We start from the raw sequence: 19348 nt of genomic DNA on the forward strand, positions 1-19348 counted from the left end.
TTTCTGAAAGTAACAAAGGAGAGACCTTGGTAATGTTGTACTTGGTGGGTACATTCCCATATAAGGTAACGTTGTAGCAGTGACTGACCCACAGTAGTTGCCCTACTGGTAGGATAGCATTTTCTCCATAATGGAATTCATAGAGTTAGAGCGCTACCCAGAACCCTCAACTGCAAAGAACAAGATCAGGGAAGGTCCCTGCCTGGGAACTGTTATTTTGATAGCTTGTACAACAATAAGAAAATATTTCCCTCTTGCTAAGATATTATTTAAAAATGAGCAGCTACGATTTCAAATTTAATAGACGGGTATATTAAAAACCTACTCTTTCAGGCAGTTTTTGTTTTTAACCTAGAAGCATGCCTGTAGGTTACTGGACTCTGCTCTGGAGCCTGGGAAGGAATAAGCTTCCCGTCCGTCCGGTCATCACATTAGGCTGAGGTGTGGGGAGCGCCCATCAGAGTAATGAGCTGGCAGAGAGACTCCAACTGTGACCACCAAGGAACCACGTCCCTGCGGCCTATGTGCTAAAAATGATCTCTCTTTGTTTTGTTTTTCATGAGCTTTCACAAGAACATTCTGTTTGGATTTTTTTGTAATCCACCTAAAAGTTCTCTAAGCTGTTGTCCCAATCTCATTATATGCTGAGACAAGAAATTCTGAGATAGAGGGCCAAGTTTTTAGGTCTGCTGGGAATTCTGTCACTGAAGGCCTGCAGAGAATCTGAAGATTATCTGGAGGAAAGCAGTGGTTTTTGAAAGGGTTGGAAATGGGAAGATGGTAGGAGGTTACCCCTGGGTAGAAGCATCTTAAAGAGAATGTACTGGCATTCTAGTAGAGGAAAGGAAAGGTCTGGCCTGGGAGTGGACAAGTTGCCTCTGCATCTCACATGGGTCAGTATTCACTCATTGGACTTGATTAAAAGGTCCCTCATGGGGATGACTGAAATACCCTGACCTCATTTCTAGGGAAGGACGTGTAGAGGTTTTAACAGTAAAGTAATTAGAAATGAGTAACAACTGACCCTATTTGAAGAAAAGAATGTGGGCTCTGTAATTTCCTGGGGTCCCTCTCTACCTCCAAGGCTCAGTTTGATGGGAAGCCAGACAGGCACTTGTTTTCAACAAAAGTCTGGCAACAAGTAAGAAAAAGATACATGTGCTTTTGGAGGGAACTAATTAAAGAAGGAATGCCCTCAGATGCTTTGGTCCTTTTCTGGCCATCTCAGATGCCACTGAGAAGTAGCTCTGGTCCACGCATAGCCTTCCCATCAGCAGTGAACCTAACCCAGGAGAGTCTCCCTCACCGTCCCGTAGCCAGGGTGAGGGCTAGAAGGTGAGGCTGGGTGCTTTCCACACACCCTGTGCCCTGCTGCCCTGGCCTGAGTGGGCCCATTGTAGAGTGAGTGGTCTTTGCTTGGCAGTAGCTAGGCACCTTTCTTTATCTCTCTATGGAACTTTAGGAGAGAAGGGGAATTAAGATGTTCCTAGTCCAATCTTCTGCCTGCAGGCGAACCTTACAACTATGCCAAGCTAAAGGAAATGTGTTGTTTCTTCACCTCCAGAGAAGGCCCTCCGAGGAAGACTATTCCACAACCTTCCACGGTACCCTGCCTACTCAGCGCAGCCTGGGCTCCCAGGAAGAGGGAGGGTGGGCTCTGGAGCCAGGTAAACCTGGCTTGAAACCCTCCCACGTGTCTAGACGGCGGGGAGACTGTGAGAACTGACTCAACCTCTGAGCCACAGTTTCCTCCTTGTCCTGCCTTTGAGATGGTGGAGTCGGGGTGACACTGCGTCAGAGCAGGCTCTGTCCCCTGCACCTGGTACAGTCCCTGAACCCAGGGAGAGGCTCAGTCCTTGGCTAATCTGAATATACAGAGGCAGGTACTAGGACTTGAAGAGTTGCTGTGAGAACTGAGGGAGTTGAATGCCTGGCGCCCATAGGCGCTTCCATTTATGATCTTCATCTTCTGGAACTTACTCCCTCTTTTAACCTAAACCCTAGTGCTGTCTTCTAATGTTCCAGAGAAGAGAGGTGGGCTTAAAACTTAAGAACGTCCCTCTCTACAAGGGCTGGGCCTGGGAACCCTTCAGGGCTCTGGCTTGGCTCTTGCACCCACACCTTCCCTACCCTCTGGGACTGATGACTTGACTGGGGGTCTCTGTCACAGGCCTGGCCTCCAAAGCCCTGCTGGGGGGCAGGATCGGCTCCCACACGGGTCCTGTCCCCGCGGCCTCCCCATTAAAGCGCTTGCAGCCCTCTCCTGGGCTGGAGAGGCCATGGTGTCCCCGGGGGAAGCTGTCTGTTGGGCGTCCTCCTCTCTGGAGCCCCCGGCCCTTGCCTGCACCTCCTGTCCTCCGGGCGAGAGCCCCGAGCCCCCCACCCGGGAAGGAAGGCGAAGGGGAGCTGCTCCAGCCTCCACGCCACAGCCCTGTTCCCACGGGGCCGACCGCTCGGCAGTCAGGCCGCCGCTGAGCGGGCGGCTCCTGGCAAGCCCCAGCTCAAGTAGGAAACCGGATCCAAAGCTCGCCCCCTGGGACGTTCGCAGGGAACACGCCCCTCTCGCTAACCTAATCAGCATGTCCCTGTCACCAGAGTTTACACAACTGAAGCTGGGCTCGAAGGGGAAACATTTCTCTGGCTCCAGCTCCACTCCAAAGGGAAGCGCTCAGCTTGGTAGGATTGGGAAAGATTAAAAATAACTTCCTCCATCCTCGTCAGAACTCTGCATCCCCTTTGCAGCACCCCTTTTAGCATCTGGCCTCCTCCCCTGACCAGGCATCTCCTCCTCATCCTGGTGCCTCCGCTGCCCAAGGAGGTTTTAAGGATAACTTCCCAGCCTGCGAACACCTGCAGCCCCAGGGACTGCCTTTCCTCGGGGGCAGGAGCATCGTCCCCTGCACACGGGTCCCTTTTAGCAGGAATACGGGAGGCTTGGGCAGGGAAGTCATATTAAAGCTATTTGCGAGGCCGCCAAAAGGATCACTTTGATTTATAAAGTATGAAAGTTTGCCATTTATGAATTCACAGTGAATGAGTTATTTCCCATATTTTGCTCCAAAGGAGCTTATTACATTCTCCATTCTAGTGTGAAAAATGAATTGCAGGGAAAATGGGTCACTTGTCCCATATGTTGAAAGTGCTGTGTTTAAGATTTCAGTAACCCCTTCCCTTTGGTCCCTCACAGGCTGGGTGGTTGGATCCCTGGAAATCCTTGGCAGCCCGGCAAGTTTGGTGCGAAGCATCGGGAATGGCATTGCCGACTTCTTCAGGCTTCCGTACGAGGGGCTGACCCGAGGCCCGGGAGCCTTTGTGAGCGGAGTTTCCAGAGGGACGACATCATTTGTGAAGCACATTTCCAAAGGTAGCTATTCGGGTTCCTTGTAATGAGGCCTTATTTTCGTTCCTTCCCTCTCTTATTTTTTATTTTTAAAGAACGTGTTAAAAGTTTTCAGTGAATTAAGTTTGCCTCTAACTTTGTTTGGCTTGTTAGCTGGCAGTGAAGTGTTGGATCTGTAACAAAGCTCATATATAATGTCTTATGTTTTAAACAGATCACTGCTTGCCTGTAGTGTGTGAAAATGTTTCAGAAACTTCAGAATTTGAAACCTCCCAATGGGAAAACAAGGATTGGCTCAACTGTTATTCCATGTGATAAATACAGAAATATTAAAGGTGTTCAGGACTTCTGCTGAACATCAGAAATCCTACACTGTGTTGCCTCATCATATTTTTTTAAATGTAGATACAGTTGTCATAACTTTTGTAAGGCTATGGATACATTTTGACGTGGAAGCCGATTGGGAGGTGAAAGAGCCAGCTTTTCCCTAGCACGCCACGTAAACAGTGCCACCTTGTGGCCCAGGCGGGTCATCGGGCGCAGAAACCAAACTGCCGCCCACAAGAAGGAGAGCGTGCTTTCCTTTCATCCGTGTGTTTGTTTGCCCATATTTTGGTCAGGTTGGCAGTGACTCGGGAACTAACAAGGGCCATCTGAGTCCCCGTTTCTTCTCAGCAGGAGGCAGGGGAAACAGGGCAAAAGCCTCCTCCCCCATAAAAGGCTTTTTACTGTCAACAGTACTGCAACTCTGTTATGAGTGGGCAGGTTACAGAAGTCTCTAGAAGGCCTCAAACAAGACTTGAGCTCGAAATATGAGAACCCATGATCCATAGAGGGGGACTGGCAAGAGAACAACAAGAGCAATAAACCAAATTCCATGGACAATCACGGGACCACTCCCCCGGGGCCCCGGTCATCCGGGAGGCCTGTGAGCCAAGCTGCAGGAACTCACAGATGAGTCACTGGTGGATTTCTCACTCTTGACACTTGAATCTTTGTGGTTCTGTTGTTTTTATTTTAAAATAAGACAACCAACACTTGCTAAATTGCACTCCGGCAGTAATTTTAGCATAGTGACTCACTGAATGTTTTTTACACTTGTTCTCTCCTTCTCTTAGGAAAATCTGTTTGGTTTGTCTGTGTGTGTGTACGTGGATTTTTTCTTTTCAGATGACTGGTTAAGATGCAGCTGCAAAAACAACATCTTCCATTTCTTCTGAAAACTAGACATCCAATAACAGATGAACTAATTCATTAGCTTCAGGATATGTCCGTTGATGTCTTTCAGTTTTGCTCACTGGGGTCTATGCAGACTTGCTAGAGGGGATTATGACTGTCTTGAGCAAGATGCAGAAATAGCCTTTCTTGGGAAAACCAGACGGAATCGTGGCTTTCACATGCTTTACTCCCTTTGATGTCCTCACTTTTTTTCAGCTAACACCCTGAATATCAAAATCACACATATTCCCTGTGGCATAATAATTATTTCCTGACTGTCAAATGATAAAAGTTTACTGTCTTTCTCTACTATGACTAAAGTAATAGGGGGAAATAAATTTTATTCCTAAAGTAGAAACATTCCTTTGCGATCTGTTTAAAATTCAGCAACATAACCTTACCCTTTCAAATCAGAGCAGGCAAATTGCAACCTTCAAAACTGGACCTCAGTGAGGACTTCAAAACTAACTATTTTAGCCAAGTCCTAACAGTCAAATGAAAGTGCATGATAGCTTCCTATGAGGCCGTGGGCATTTTTCTGGTAACGGAGATTCTAATTCTACCCCCTGTGAGGAGTGCCATCACCCCTGTCAGCAAGTGTTCATCTTCACCTCATTGTCTTAAGGCTGCTTCTTCAAACTGACCGAGGGGAAGCCACCATCACTCTCCATGGGCGAGTCCAGAAGGCGGATGTGCTTCCACCTCCCTCTCCCCTCCCCCACAGTGCTCCAGGGACCACTCCCCTAGGGGCCACCATCTATGCGACCAGGAGACCAACCCACGTGCTCTTGTGCCCTCAGGTACCCTCACCTCCATCACCAACCTGGCCACGAGCCTGGCCCGGAACATGGACCGGCTCTCGCTGGATGAGGAGCACTACAACCGGCAGGAGGAGTGGCGGCGGCAGCTCCCGGAGAGCCTCGGCGAGGGGCTCCGGCAGGGCCTGTCCCGGCTGGGCATCAGCCTGCTCGGTAAGGGGTCGCCGGGGACTGGGGCCCAGGACTTTCCACGGGCTGCTTGTGGACTGTCCATCTTTCTGCAGAGATGCTGAGGCTCAGAGAGGCCAAGGCACGCATTCTGGTTCCTACCCTGGCCAGCAGGGTTCTGGAACCGGCACCCTCTCCAGAGCCCTTGTGCGGCTGCGCAGGGCCATCCTGGGACCTGGCCGCTCCCCGCTCCCCGCTCCCCGCCGGTCGCGTTCCCACCTTCCCTCGCCTCTGGTGGGAGATGCCTCTCTGCGTCCTCGCGGCTTCCGTAAGACCCCGCGCGCGGGGTGTCAACACGAGGAAGGCAGCCCACAGCTGCATGCTTGCTGAAGGGAGCAACGGGCAAACCTCCTGAAGCGCTTGCTGCCTCTCTGCCACAGATACTGCAAACGCCTGCTTTTGTTTGGGAAGCACTTGAGCAATGTGCAAATGTCATGTAAACTTCAGTGAGGAGCCCACTTTTCCCTTTTATTTTTTTAAGAATGCCAGATCTGCCTGACTCCAAGTAATTGCCGTTTGTCAAGCAATCAGATGGTATAGCTAGAGATGAAGATTGCTAGGGGTATTTCCAAATATTACAAATGTTTGAAAAATAAGTTGCTTTGGAAAATCTATGAAAAGGAAGCTTCAGAGCTGAAATTTTACAGAGCAGGATTTTCAAGGGTATCTTTTGTTTATTTATTTGCAAAGGAATTTAAAACTGTATTGTTTGGCAGCCTGCCTGCCGAGCATCTGAAGGAGTGTGCATCTTGCAGAGATCAAAGTGGCCCAAAGCAGGGAGAGCGAAGGTCAGAAAAGATGAGCTTGAAAGGATTTGTCCTCTCTCCAGGCTGCAGTTTTGTACATAACCCCCCCCCCACCACCACCACCACCACTCACAGCACGGCCAGCTGAGGCCCCGAGAGGAAGTCGTAAGATGTTACAACTTCAGGTTAAGTTACTAGAAAGTGTTTAAGTCCTAACCTGCAGTGGTGTGGGACACGGTCCTGTGATAATGTGTGGGAGCGGGGACCCGGGGTGGAGCAGCTCTGGGGAAGGGCGGGGGCGTGGGGGGTGGCCACGGTCCTCAGGAGCCAGCGGACCCCATGCTCGGGTGTCCAAGTCCTTTCTCTGTGACCTCAGAGCTTCTCTTTTGTAAATTGGGGCTGAAAATTACTCTGCCGTTATTGGAAGTAATGCTGGTCAGTTGTGTGCCAGGCATAGGGTCCATGTTTGGTAAACAGCACCTTCATTATATTATGGTAGTAAAGGAACTATAAGAGTTGCCTGGTTTCAGACAGTGTCCCAGCAAAGAGAGACATCTGAGCAGTGGCAGGGGCATTTCTGCTTTAGTTTTAGTCCAGTGGGTTCAGTTGCTGTAACCACAGGAAGTGTCAATGAGGTTATCTTGGAGGCCTCAAGCCATCATTTGGGAACTGTGGGACCTCTTTCTGCTAAGAATCGTGGCTTTCCGTGCCCTCTGCTCTGGGCAGGAGAGTTTCCTTCTCGCTGTCCAAGCCCTTCTTGGATGGAGGCACTCAGCAGAGGAGACCTGAGCCGGCTGGCACGTGGCTGTTCCCACCCTGACTAACCTGTTCTCTCCCCGCCCAGAGAAGCCCACATCCACTACCCATTTCCCACTGTATAAAACTGCGCCTGATGGTAGAAATCAGTTACGTGGGGAGCCATGATTCTGCCTTTGTGATGTCACCCTTTCAAGCATGGCTCCTGTTGTTAACCAGGGTAGAAAATCATAAACCTCTGAACTTTGCTATAGCCATCATGTTTTGTACACACTCATCCATGCGAGGGAACCACTTAGCCTGTCTGTGGAAACTACAGTAGGCTCGTGGAGTCTGTGGGCCCCTAAGAGCTCCACTCACAGCAGCACATGTAGAGCAGTGTGTCCGTTTCTGTGCTTCTCAGACTAAGGTTGGGCCAACCAGCTTCCTTTCCTGGAAGAGTTCAAGAACTCTCTGTATCCCACATAATCACTGGGTCGTCTCAAAACGTCTGGTCCTTGATATGTGGCAGGAAGAAAGGGGAGAATAGGACCAACCAAGTCCCCTCACCTGGGAAAGTATAGATTTGTCGCCGTTTAATCCATCCCCAGAAATAGTGTATAAAACTGCCAAATGCCAGTAAATGCCCGACTGAAGTTAGAGCTATTATCATACAATAGTTTAAAAGCCATGCTTGGTGAAATCAAAATGCTACTTCCTCAGTGTCTTCCTTTATGAGACATAAACATAAATGACCTGGTCAGTAAAAAATACATTTAAATAACGCTTCTGGGTTGTCAAAGTACTTTCACATGGGTCATCTTATTTGATCATCAGACCTAGGAATGAATGAGGTTAAGTGACTTGCCCAGGTCAAAGCTCCAGGCAGGACAAGAACCTGGGTCTTCCCACATGTCACCCACCCTGGAGGGCTCCAAGCCTGGAAACAATCAGGATGTGGGGAGACTGAACAATTGAAAGTTCCAGGGTAGGAAAAATATATTTCCCCCAAATGTTTATGGGTTTGATGGGCCTTCCTGACTCGGCTCGGCCCTCATGAGGACACGGTGGAGTGTTACGAGGCACTTGAAAAATCAAAGGACATCTTCAGCTGTCCTGCCCAGCCCCATCGCCCCAGAACAGCGAGGAAGTGTTGGGCTGCAGAGAGATGCTGCCGAGGCTCCTGCAGGAAATCCACAACTGTTTTCAGAAAGCAGTGGCTTTTGGAAAAACTCTGTTTAGCCTGCAGAGTTGGCATCAGGCTTGCCCGCATTTACCAGATCCGTTCCCCAGATGCCCCCACTTTCTACTACCTCTGGAGCCTGCTGAGAGAGGATGTGAGCTCCGTGTCACAGCCACATGGCACGTCCCCTCCCAGATGGGACTTCTCCCTGGGGAATACCTAAGGCAGGATGTCAGAACTCGCTTCTCTGGCCCAACTTATGAAGCGCTGCTGGATTTCCCAGCAGCCACAACTGTCTTGACAGCCGCTCTCGGGACGCCATTCAGAATCCCGACCACGTAGGCCTCCACCAGGTGAGTCGGGACGGTTTCCCAAGCGAATGAGTGAAGAGCTGGGCACCGAGAAGGCACTTACACACAGCCCGTCTGATGCTGCCCTCAGCCATCAGCACCTTGCTTGGCAGTTAGAAGGGAATTTGGGAACAACAGATGTGCTTCCTTCTCAGTTTGCTCATCTGTCGTGGTCAAAACAAGCAAGCCCCAAGCCAGGGTTCCTAATACGTTCTGTGGGGTTCGTTTGTCCCTGGAACGTGAGCTGTGGAGCGGTGTCCCAGCCCAGGCCTGTGCCTCTGCTATTGTGATTTTTAAAAAAAAAGTTCAGAATAAAATTACAACATGTGATTAGGCAGCACCAAAGTAGCCACACAGGCAGAACAGTCATAGATAGCGACCCGGTGAGTTTTGCCCAAGGCTGGGGAGCAAGTCACAGAAGAGGTGAGGGAGGGTCTCTTAGTCTCCTTGCTTCAGAGAGCAAGCCCTTCTCTTCCAGCAAAGGGTAGGAAAGGAAGTACGTCTGGGACTTCCCTGGTGGTCCAGTGGTTAGGACTCCATGCTTCCCCTGCAGGGGGCACGGGTTCAATCCCTGGTCAGAGAACTAAGATCCTGCATGCCACGCAGCATGACCAACAAAAAAGAGGAAAGGAAGCACATCCGGCTTCTGCCCCGCCCAGTACACGAGACGGGGTCCGGGAAAGCACCCCTTCCCTCCCTGCCCCACTTCATCACATCACAGCCGGCTCCATGTGGCTGCCCTCCCCGTGGGCCTGGTGCCAGCGGACAAGTTTGGGAATCAGTCGCTGCTAACTAAAGCCTCAGAGCAGAGTTGGAGTGTATGGCAGTAAATAATTTACCAGTTGTGGGATTTAGCGGGATTACACTGCCTGAGAGACCCTCTGAAGCCCTGGGAGAGCAGCCTCTCAGGCTCAGCTGCAGACGCGGGCCGGGCTGCCGGTCTCTCACGCACCTGGGGCCCAGGGAGGTGTCAGTGTGTGTGACAGGCCAGCCTCCCGCCCGGGGCCTGATACTGGCCCGGGGCATGCGCTCCCGCAGCTCCTTCTCTCTACCTCTTAGCATCTAACGCCTTGTCACGGGGTTCAGGCTTTCCACTTTGGGGGCTGCCTGAAGAATTTATCAAAGTTTATCTATATCTATCAGAGCCTTCACCGTGGCTGGTGGCTAGAGAAAGTGGAAGATCAAAGGGGAGTTTCACTGCGATACGGGTTTGCACTTAGGCAGGTCCAAGTCAGAGCCTTGTGTGGATAATCACGGCTCTATGCCCCTTGTGCTGGTCAGGCCTGACACATTCAAGGAAAATGGGAGATTTTCACCTGCCCCCCAACTCTATTTTAATACTGTTAACGGCAATCTGCCCTTCAGAGAAGACATTTCTACCAGAAATACAGGCAATAACTTTATTGGTGAATTTGTAATTATCTGCCCCACCTTTTCTACTCTTAAGCATGGAGATCTTTCACAGAAATCAGAAAGTGAAATCGCAAAGTCTGTGTCCTTTGATTTGATGCTATTCACTTTGAACTGTCTGCTATGAAATGATTTGAAGAGAAGACCCCAGGGTTCTTGCCTCTCCCGGTGCAGCCGGTTCCATTAATACTTCCCAGCTGCCCTGACTTCTGACCTCATAGACAGAGAGCAGAACATCAGATTCCTCAGACTGAAAACACGAGGCGAGCTCCCAGCCCAAGCACCAAGACTGGGTGTCTTGAGGGGGTGCTGAGACTGCCATCCCTTGGCCCCTGATAGCCAAGGTGGCCCAGGCCAGCTGTGAGCAGCTTCTTCCGCTTCCCTCATCATTTCTTTAAGAGGTTTGGGAAGCGGTGGTCTAGGCTGGGAAACAGACCTGTCGCCTCAGGTCATTCTTAATCTGTCAGTACGTGAACTTAAATGGCTGTGTCAAAATTTAGAGGAGTGGAATCCATGAAGAACATTGCCTTTACAACTGACCCAAAGGAACTGGCCTTTCATTTTACTGGATTTCGTTCAATGGAATATTACTTGAAATTAGCAGGTCATTAACTGAGAACTGGAAATCTCCCTTTACCCAGCAGACTTTGAATTAGTGGCATTTGGAATAATGGGATTTGACATGTATTAAAATTTCTACCAGGGGACTGTGCATTTTCATTAATCCTAGCAGGTCTGAGCTGAAAACAGAGAATTCTGTCAAGAATTGTAATGAAATTTCTTCCTCTTACTGGGTTAGGGAACCCTTCACTCTGACATGGCAAAAATTCTGGACTGTTGGGGCCTTTAGTCAAACTCATCCCTGGTCCCTCAAGGTAAGAGGAGCAAGGAGGGGACCCACAGAGGCTGAGGGATTCACCCTCCAGCTCTGAGCATGGCCTGGCTGCCCTGTGGGAAAGCCGTTAGAGCAAAGAGCCGTGAGCGCAGGGTTTGTAGCTGTTCTCAAGTGAACAGTAAGTGGCCAAACCTCAGCTGAAGTGAGAGAAAAGGAAATTTTTCCAAGACTGGCAAAGGAAAGAGCTTGTTTTATAAACAGGATCAGTGAATAGCTTGGTGGTTAAGAGCGAGGCTGTGACTCTGACTCCCTGGACTTCAATCCTGGCTCAAGCACAGGGCAGCTGTGTGACCTTGGGAAAAACTCCTTAACCTCCCTGTGCCTCGGTGGCCTTGTCTAGGAACTGAGGATAAAAGCCATGCCTGATTCCCTAGTATTGTGACAATTAATGATCTCCTACAAGTAAGCTCTTAGCACATAGTAAGTACTCAAAACAGATTTGCTATAATAGCAATAATATCAATTACTCTTATTATTATATAATTATTAACATATTAACATTACATTACTATTAAATAATTGCCCTTATTCTTACTAAAAGAGAGAACAAGGAAAGGGGCTGGCCCTTTTCAGTTTTTTCATCCTCTTGATTCAGTGAAACTGTATTAGGCTCACTCTCCTCCTGAGGAATTGTTAGCTCCTGTCCCTAAACTGTGTTGCCTGATTCCTGGAGAAAGATGTGTGGGTGTCACTTGGGAATAGTCTGGCATGTTTATTAAATTCAAAACTGAACTTCACAGATCCTGACTATGTTGGGCCAAACCCAGTCTGAACATTGTGTTTTGATGAAGATAATAAATGTCTAACACATCCTCAATGTACTTAGATAAATGGTAAACAAATGCATAGTAAAGAGCTTTATAATGAGGGTGGGGTTTCATTTTCAATCCAAACAAAACTGTGTTCCAGATTGAAGGTTTTCACTTCCTCAGGATTTTATGCATCAGTCCTTACCCGGGGCTTTTGTTGTTTTTCAGGTGCAATTGCTGGTATAGTTGATCAGCCAATGCAGAACTTCCAGAAAACATCGGAGGCTCATGGTTCAGCAGGACACAAGGCCAAGGGTGTTATCTCCGGCGTGGGGAAAGGAATCATGGGGGTGTTCACGAAGCCCATTGGAGGGGCTGCTGAGCTCGTGTCACAGACTGGCTATGGTGAGTCCTGGCGAACCGGCCAACTCAGACATCACCGATAAATTTGCGTTATTATACCAAGGTTTCCCTAAGATAATCTAGCCCCTCACATGACAGAGGAGTGAAAAATAAGATAGATAAATCTATAAATAAATAGTCCTTTTTCTTACTTCTTTATGCTTATTTACACAGAGTTGAATTGGACTATGACTAATAAATTACGATTATAAAGCCAGGAAGTCAATTAATAATTTCAGTCTATATAGGTCACAGAATCTTTTTATAGTCATTTAATAAAATCGACTTTAATGAAAAGTAACCAGTTAGAGGTTGAGGGCAATAAATCCAATATACTGAAGCAGAAAGTAGACTTACTTTTTCTGGTGAGCAATTTGAAAGAAAAAAAATAAGTTATAAAGCAGGAAGATATCTTTTTTTTTTTTCTCTTTATCATTGCAACATATTTTCTTTTTTTTTTTTTGTTAAACATCTTTATTGGGGTATAATTGCTTTACAATGGTGTGTTAGTTTCTGCTTTATAACAAAGTGAATCAGCTGTACATATACATATGCAGGAAGATACCTTTAAAAGACAATGCGTCTGTATTTGGAGAATGAGAGAGAGAGCAGCATGCGTGCATCGGTGGGTGCGTGCACACTTGCCCATGCAGCTTGGCGTCAGGCATGGCTTTCTCGCCAGCAACTGTGCTGCTCTTGCAGCCAGGCCCAGTCTCCTGGCCAGTGTCAACAAAGGTGCATGATCTGCCACTGAAAACCCTTCCCTGAGCAGACAGGTGCCGAGAACTTGGGCTCATGGAACTACTGCTTTAGGCTGGTGCCAGGCCTCTCCACGCACACACGTGCGCGCAGGAGCAGTGGATGCGTGGGAGAGGAAGTGCCTCCTCCTGTGCTAATTTTCTGCATTCTTGGCAGAGCACGTTAAAGTGACTTTACAGAACTAGGCAACTGGAACTGTTACCTTTTTCGTTTTTTTTGGCCGGACCTCGCGTCTTGCAGAATCTTATTTCCCCGACCAGGGATTGAACACACGGCCCTTGGCAGTGAAAGTGCAGAGTCCTAACCACTGGACCGCCAGGGACCCTGGAATTGTTAACCTTTTTACCTAAAATCGGTATCATCGTTTTGGTCACGAAGTGGCTGGCTGGCTGGAACCACAAACTACGGGCAGGAGCATTGCATCTGTATCTGCATCTGGCCATAAAGTCTGCAGGGTGCATTTGACTGCGGCCTCCTGCGCCTCACTAGATCTGACAAGGGACAGCCCAGATTAGGGCATAAAACCCGTGTCTGAAAGGAAGAGAGTGGGAGACGAGGGCCCACACTCAGGCAACCATCCAGAGAGGCTCCTTTAAGAGACCACACAGACAGGAACATGTGTTCCTCTCGCTCTTCCCCTCACCTCCTCCCCCTCAAGTTCTGTCTCTCACTCCTTCTGTGAATGACATTTTCACTCACAGGGAAACTGACAAAAAGAACTACTGCAACTTATAACTGGACAAAGTTAAATGCTCCCTTATCAAATACTTAACACGTTAATAAAAACAGTATTCCTTTTTGCTATAGACTGCAGTGAGGTAAAGTCAACTTATACTTCATAAATTCCTCTGGTCTTGAAAATGCCATTGTCCCTCACTGTGTTTCCCAAGGCTGAGGAACTCTCCCTTATGGAAGAGCACCTCAGAACAGAGCTTCACGTGGGCCTTGCTGGTTTCCATCATTCCTGTAAAACTTTTATTACTGCACTGAAGGTTTTACAAACCACTAACTCTTAGTCTAATGACTGTGCCTCGTTTATAAACATTTACAAGCCCTCAGAAAGCACACATGCTGTACCATCTCTGGTTCTGAAGAGTCTCTTTAGAGGACTGCATGGCTGCTGCTGGGTACCCTCGTTTGGTGCTGGCACCAGGGAGAACATGTAATAAACCAGAGGCCCCAAGAGCACTCATAAATGTATATGGATTCATGTTTAACAGCTGGATTAAGTCACTTAAATACTGTATCTAGGCAAACCATGTGCCTTTGTGGGCATCTCTGTGTGTGTGTTGTTTTCTATTTCACCAGCCACAGTCCAGATACAGAAGTATTGTAATATTCAGCAAGGAAGTCAACTAACAATCTTGACTTTGTGTCACATAAATTGTAAATGATGTGTAAGCTATTGCTCCAGACTGATTACTCCCAGGAGCATTATGCATCCTCTAATTGCCAGTCTATGCTTGGACTGTAGCTCATTCATATTTCAGTTTGCAGCTAATATAAGATCACCAGGGTTAAGAGCATTGCAATGTTTAATGATTATCTATATACTTGATTCCAAAGATGTGACATCATTTTGGATCTGTAGCATTTTATGGATGGCTTTAAGCAGATGACATCACTGTAGCATGAAACTGTTTTCCAGAAAACAGCTAGTAAAACTCCCTTACTTCTCTTACCACAGGTATTTTACACGGAGCTGGACTTTCTCAGCTTCCCAAACAGCGCTATCAGCCAAGTGATCTGCATGCTGACCAAGCTCCAAACAGCCACGTCAAATACGTCTGGTAAAATTATCTAGACACTTGTTCAACTATACACGTGCGCTGTATGTTAACAGGGCCTGGCTTGCTCTCAAGCTAACGGGACACACTTCCAGGGGAGCCCAAGAGGAGCGGCTGTTTTCGGGGAAAGGCTGCCATCCACAGATCTGGGCTGGCAGCAGGATGCCCCTGCCCCACACACACACGTCCCACTCAGGGGAGGATGCACACTGGCAGAGGTGCCCGGGCCTGCAAGAGGGCCTGAGATTCTCTATGGAGCCAGTGTTCTAATTAGGGGTGACATTTCTAATGGGAAGAAAAGGAATTGCCAGAGCCAAGGGATATCTTTGTCTCCAGGAGGAGCTGGGTTCTGTTGACCAGAATCAGAATTAAAAGTGACAATTACATTTCAAACTGAAATTAATAATCAGATTGGTGAGGGTCTTTGCCTTGGTACAAACAGTGAGCCCTGATAAGTGACCATCTTTTCTAAGCTGGCTTTGGCCTCATTTTTCTCCTTTGAAACAGGAAAATGCTTCAGTCTCTGGGCAGACCAGAAGTCCACATGGCCCTGGATGTGGTTCTGGTGAGGGGCTCGGGCCAGGAGCACGAAGGGTGCTTGCTGCTGACGTCAGAAGTGCTCTTCGTGGTGAGCGTCAGCGAGGACACCCAGCAGCAGGCCTTCCCTGTCACGGAGATCGACTGTGCGCAGGACAGCAAGCAAAGCAACCTGCTCGTCGTGCAGCTTCAGCAGCCGAGAGTGGCCTGTGATGTAGAGGTACGTTTCAGAAAACAGGGTGACCAGGGTTAGCTGCCAGCAAAGTTGAGACACAGGGTGACCGCAGGTACCAGGCATTTATGAGCCAGCAGCGTCTGGAGTGGATGCTGGAGACCAGGAGGGCTGCCAGGGGAAGGGGTGTGGGCAGCAAGGAGGCTGATGGACTCGGAGCTGGGGCTAAGCCACCATAGGAATTAAAGGTTGGCTGTCATGGAGCTGGGGTGCTGGAGCTCCAAAACAAGCAGGTCTGAAGAAGGGCCAGGACCAAGGCAGCAATTCTATGCAAATACTCCACGAAGCAGGCCTCCTGGTCTGAACACAGAGCAGGCCCAAGTCTGCACGTGGCCTGGGAGTGACTGCAGCAGGTCACTTTAGCAGGGACAGGAGAGGACCACCATAGAAGTGAGGGGTGTCACGAGGGAAACAAGGCACAAGCAGTAGGCCTGACCTTTGCAAGCTCACAAACCAGGAGACCTGACTCACTCCCCTCCCTCATTCCCAACTCCTCAGAGTTCAGGGTCAAAATTTTGTCAACTCTCTCCCATCCCCTGCTCTATATTGTGTGGCTTTGTGTTCCCTTTCCAACAGGATGCTTTCCCATCCCCTAAGTACCACAAGGTGCCTCCTGGGGATACTGCTCAGGCTCTTGGGGCAGCTCCCTGGCCACACAGCTCCTGAGATGTGCTGGCTGCTGGCTCCCGGCTCCACATAAGTTGATGTAGAATGGATGTTCAGGTGGGGCATTCTGGGTGTCAGGGGTCAGAGGTGAGCAGCAGTGCAGCCCGGGGTGAGCAGGTGCACCCACTGCAAAACTGCTCTGCCTCTGCCCTCCCTGCTGACTGCCTGATCCATGGGGCCCTGAAAGTTGACCTCAGAGACAGACATCTTTTTTTTTCCCCACACAGCTTGACGGGGATGGATCAGAGGCAAGTTGTAGCCTGCCTAACTTAGGGTCTGAGTAGCCCCAGGAAAAGGACAGTAAACCTGCCTCCAGCAGGTCCTGCCTGATTCCTTCTTTCATTATTTTCCTCCTGGTATGGGAGCCTGCGTCTCCCTCACACCACTGTTTGCGTAAAATTATTTGAGAAGATGGAAGGTAGCCAACCACAACAACTCTGAGATTTCTCTAGTTTCTTGGATCGTAATCAGTCAGGCTTTAAGCTGGGGCTTGGCACTAAGACTACATTGCTGGTTTGAGTTGATGACTTTCTGGGAATAAACAGAGGTCAGATGTCCAGCCTGACTTTATTAGATCTGCCAAAATCTTCTGATCCAGATGACAATAAAGCAGCAGTGATCTGGCTACAGGCCTTGGCAGGGGATAGTATCATTATCTTCAAGTCCTTGGTCCTTAACGAGAAGCTCCCAAAGCCCTGAGGAATATCTGTGACTATTGTTATTCCTTAGTTGCTTGGGAAATATTTCAGATCTTAAACTATTGAGACTAGAGAATCATCTTTCCTGTTAAACTGTCTTCAACTGTGATCCTTCTCTTCGGCTTTTCTGCTTGAGGAGGGGGTACTGTGGGGAATTACAGCTGGAGGGGAACAGGCCTCAGTTTCTCCAGGGGTTACTGAGATGACAGGTGGAGTCACCCCTCCCCCCCCCCCAGAAGTTGCCATGGCTAATTGAGACCATAGGATCAGTGAGTTAGAGGCAGAAGCACTAACACCCCGGACACCATGCTCACCACGCGTTTTCCATTGGTGTTCAGTGATAACAGGGTCGGGGTGAAGGGGTGGCTGAAACAGGCAGGAAGAGATGACAGAGCAGGAATACTGCAGGTTAGCTACTGAGCTTACACAGCAGCACCCGGCACTGGGCAGACCTGGCCAAACTGGTAGATACCAAGCATGCTTTCAGCCTCCAAATTGCACTTTCTCACTATCTGTTTCCTTTACCTCTAAACCCCAACTCCTTATTAACAAAAAGTAACTGCCCAATTAATCCTGTGTCCAAACCCTAACCTCCTCCCTCACCCCAATGGAGAGCCAAGCTGCAGAACAAAATGGTCTTTTTTTTGAGAGATAGTAGACCCTTCCTTAATAGTGCTATATATAATCCAGTGTATTTTCAAAATGGGAGTAGGGGAGTCACTCAGCAGTGCTGCCTGACAGTGTATTTTCCTCAGTGGCCATACCTAACCTAATCCACAGATATTAAGCTGGGCTGGGACGCCTACCCATTATCTTCCAGTGAAAACTAAAGAATAGTATTTTAAAATCTTTACATGAAATGGCTTTTCTGGGATTTTTGCTCTAGATGCTAGGAAACACAGCTCCTTTGAATTCTGGAAGGAATTAATTTGTAGATGACATCATTCGGTATATTCAAATATGGCAGGATTTTTTTTAAAAAACAGCATTTGCTTTTCTTAGTTAAATGCAGCCATTTTTAGGGTAATAATTGCTTAATATGCCTGGCACATTATTGAAATCCCTTCTGAGAGGCTCACAATGAGTCAGAAGGTCAATTTATTCCTTGGCCATGTTCCTTTCACAACACGGGTTTTCCTGTGCTGCTGTTCAGGAGGAGCAGTTAAGACTCTTGTGTACTCAGAGCTTTCCAGCTGAATCCCGACCCCATCAAATGATGTCATCAGAGCTCTGGCTTTTGCCTGGTGGTGCACAGCTTTCATCTGTCAGTGAATCTTTGGGGGCCTTTCTTTCCCAGGCTTAAAAATATGAGACTGAACTCTAATGGATGCCCTACTTATTCCTTATTTCTCTGGCAGGCAGACCTCTCTCTTTACCATCCCACTGGCTTTCTGCAGCTTTTAAGACACCCTTGGCTACATCGTCTCTGTGCCCTACACAGAAATATATAAATTCTTTACTACTATTTCAAAACCTAAAAAGCCCTCATTAAAATGTTTATAATTCTTCCAGAGTGGTCTTCCCAACATTTGGTAGGTAAAGACCACTGAAAGGTCAGTGGCTACCTGATCCACACAGGTCAGTGGCTTACACTGGAGACTTCCACTCCACTTGATTTACACAGTGGATAGCTACAGCATTTCAGGATGGGAGGAATTTATAGCTCCACTTGCCTTTGATGGGTACTTTCTCAGAGAATCTCTCTTAAGAACTTAGGTAGTATATCTCAGTTCTCCTATTTGAGTTCCACTGAAGATGAGCCAGACTTTTATGAACCATAAATGTACTTTGCATCCTCCCTCTTTTCCATAAAAATTTCCCCTTCCTCTGCCCAGTTTATTTTCTCTGGCTTTAAATCCTAGTATTTATAAAAGCAGAAAATGTTACAGTTCAAAAGGTATTTGTTTTTCTAATGCTCTGTCCAAAGCCACTGGGTTTGAAAGAGGTAAAGAGGTTCTGTCTGGAGAGGTTTGCGGAGACAAGCAAACAGAGCTTTTATCTCAGGGTTTAACGTTGATTAGATTCAAGCAGAGGAAAGACACTTTTCTCCTTTGTTCCTGGACTAGGCTAGTAAAGAGCCAGTGACAGATGTTTTGAGAGTTAATGAGTAAAATATTCTGAAATCGTCAACTTCAAATAAACATGGGAGTTTTACACAACACCAAATGCTTATTCGGTGGCTTTATTAGATAACCTAAAAGGCACAACATCCAATGTCTCAAGGCAAGAGAAGGAATGATTTTGTTATGGAAGTCTCCTTATGAGTGTTTGGCAACTAAAAAAATCTTTTTTTGGAACCCAGGTGGATGGAATTCGAGAGAGACTATCAGAGCAACAGTATAACAGACTTGTGGACTATATCACAAAGACATCTTGTCACCTGGCCCCCAGCTGCTCTTCCATGCAGACACTATGCCCTGTGGTGACTGTGGAACCTCTCCCTTCCACTGTGAAAACATACCATTATATGGTTGAGCCACACTTTGCCCAAGTCTTCATCAGTAAATTTACCATGGTGAAAAATAAAGCCCTGAGGAAAGGGTTCCCTTGAGTCCCCTCTGAGGTGTTGATTCCTGCTTGTGCAATTTATTTCTGAAAAAGAAACGTAATGAGCTCTAACAACATCTAATGTGGACAAAACCCACTGTTCTATAG

At 48.0% G+C, this 19348-nt stretch overlaps 1 protein-coding gene across 2 annotated transcripts in view; it reads left to right on the plus strand.

Moving 5' to 3' along the window:
- Nucleotides 1–19244, plus strand: part of VPS13B (vacuolar protein sorting 13 homolog B) — an 818081-nt gene extending 798837 nt beyond the window's left edge. For both annotated transcript variants that reach the window (XM_065895774.1, XM_065895773.1), the window contains exons 56-61: nucleotides 3188–3364; nucleotides 5359–5529; nucleotides 11841–12017; nucleotides 14461–14563; nucleotides 15068–15317; nucleotides 18996–19244. In XM_065895774.1, the coding sequence (XP_065751846.1) occupies nucleotides 3188–3364; nucleotides 5359–5529; nucleotides 11841–12017; nucleotides 14461–14563; nucleotides 15068–15317; nucleotides 18996–19244 (1127 nt within the window). The remainder of the gene's footprint in view (nucleotides 1–3187; nucleotides 3365–5358; nucleotides 5530–11840; nucleotides 12018–14460; nucleotides 14564–15067; nucleotides 15318–18995) is intronic.
- The last annotated feature ends 104 nt before the right edge of the window (nucleotides 19245–19348 follow it).

The sequence above is a fragment of the Phocoena phocoena genome, chromosome 17 (assembly GCF_963924675.1).
Source record: "Phocoena phocoena chromosome 17, mPhoPho1.1, whole genome shotgun sequence".
In the NCBI taxonomy this organism is placed as follows: Eukaryota; Metazoa; Chordata; class Mammalia; order Artiodactyla; family Phocoenidae; genus Phocoena; species Phocoena phocoena.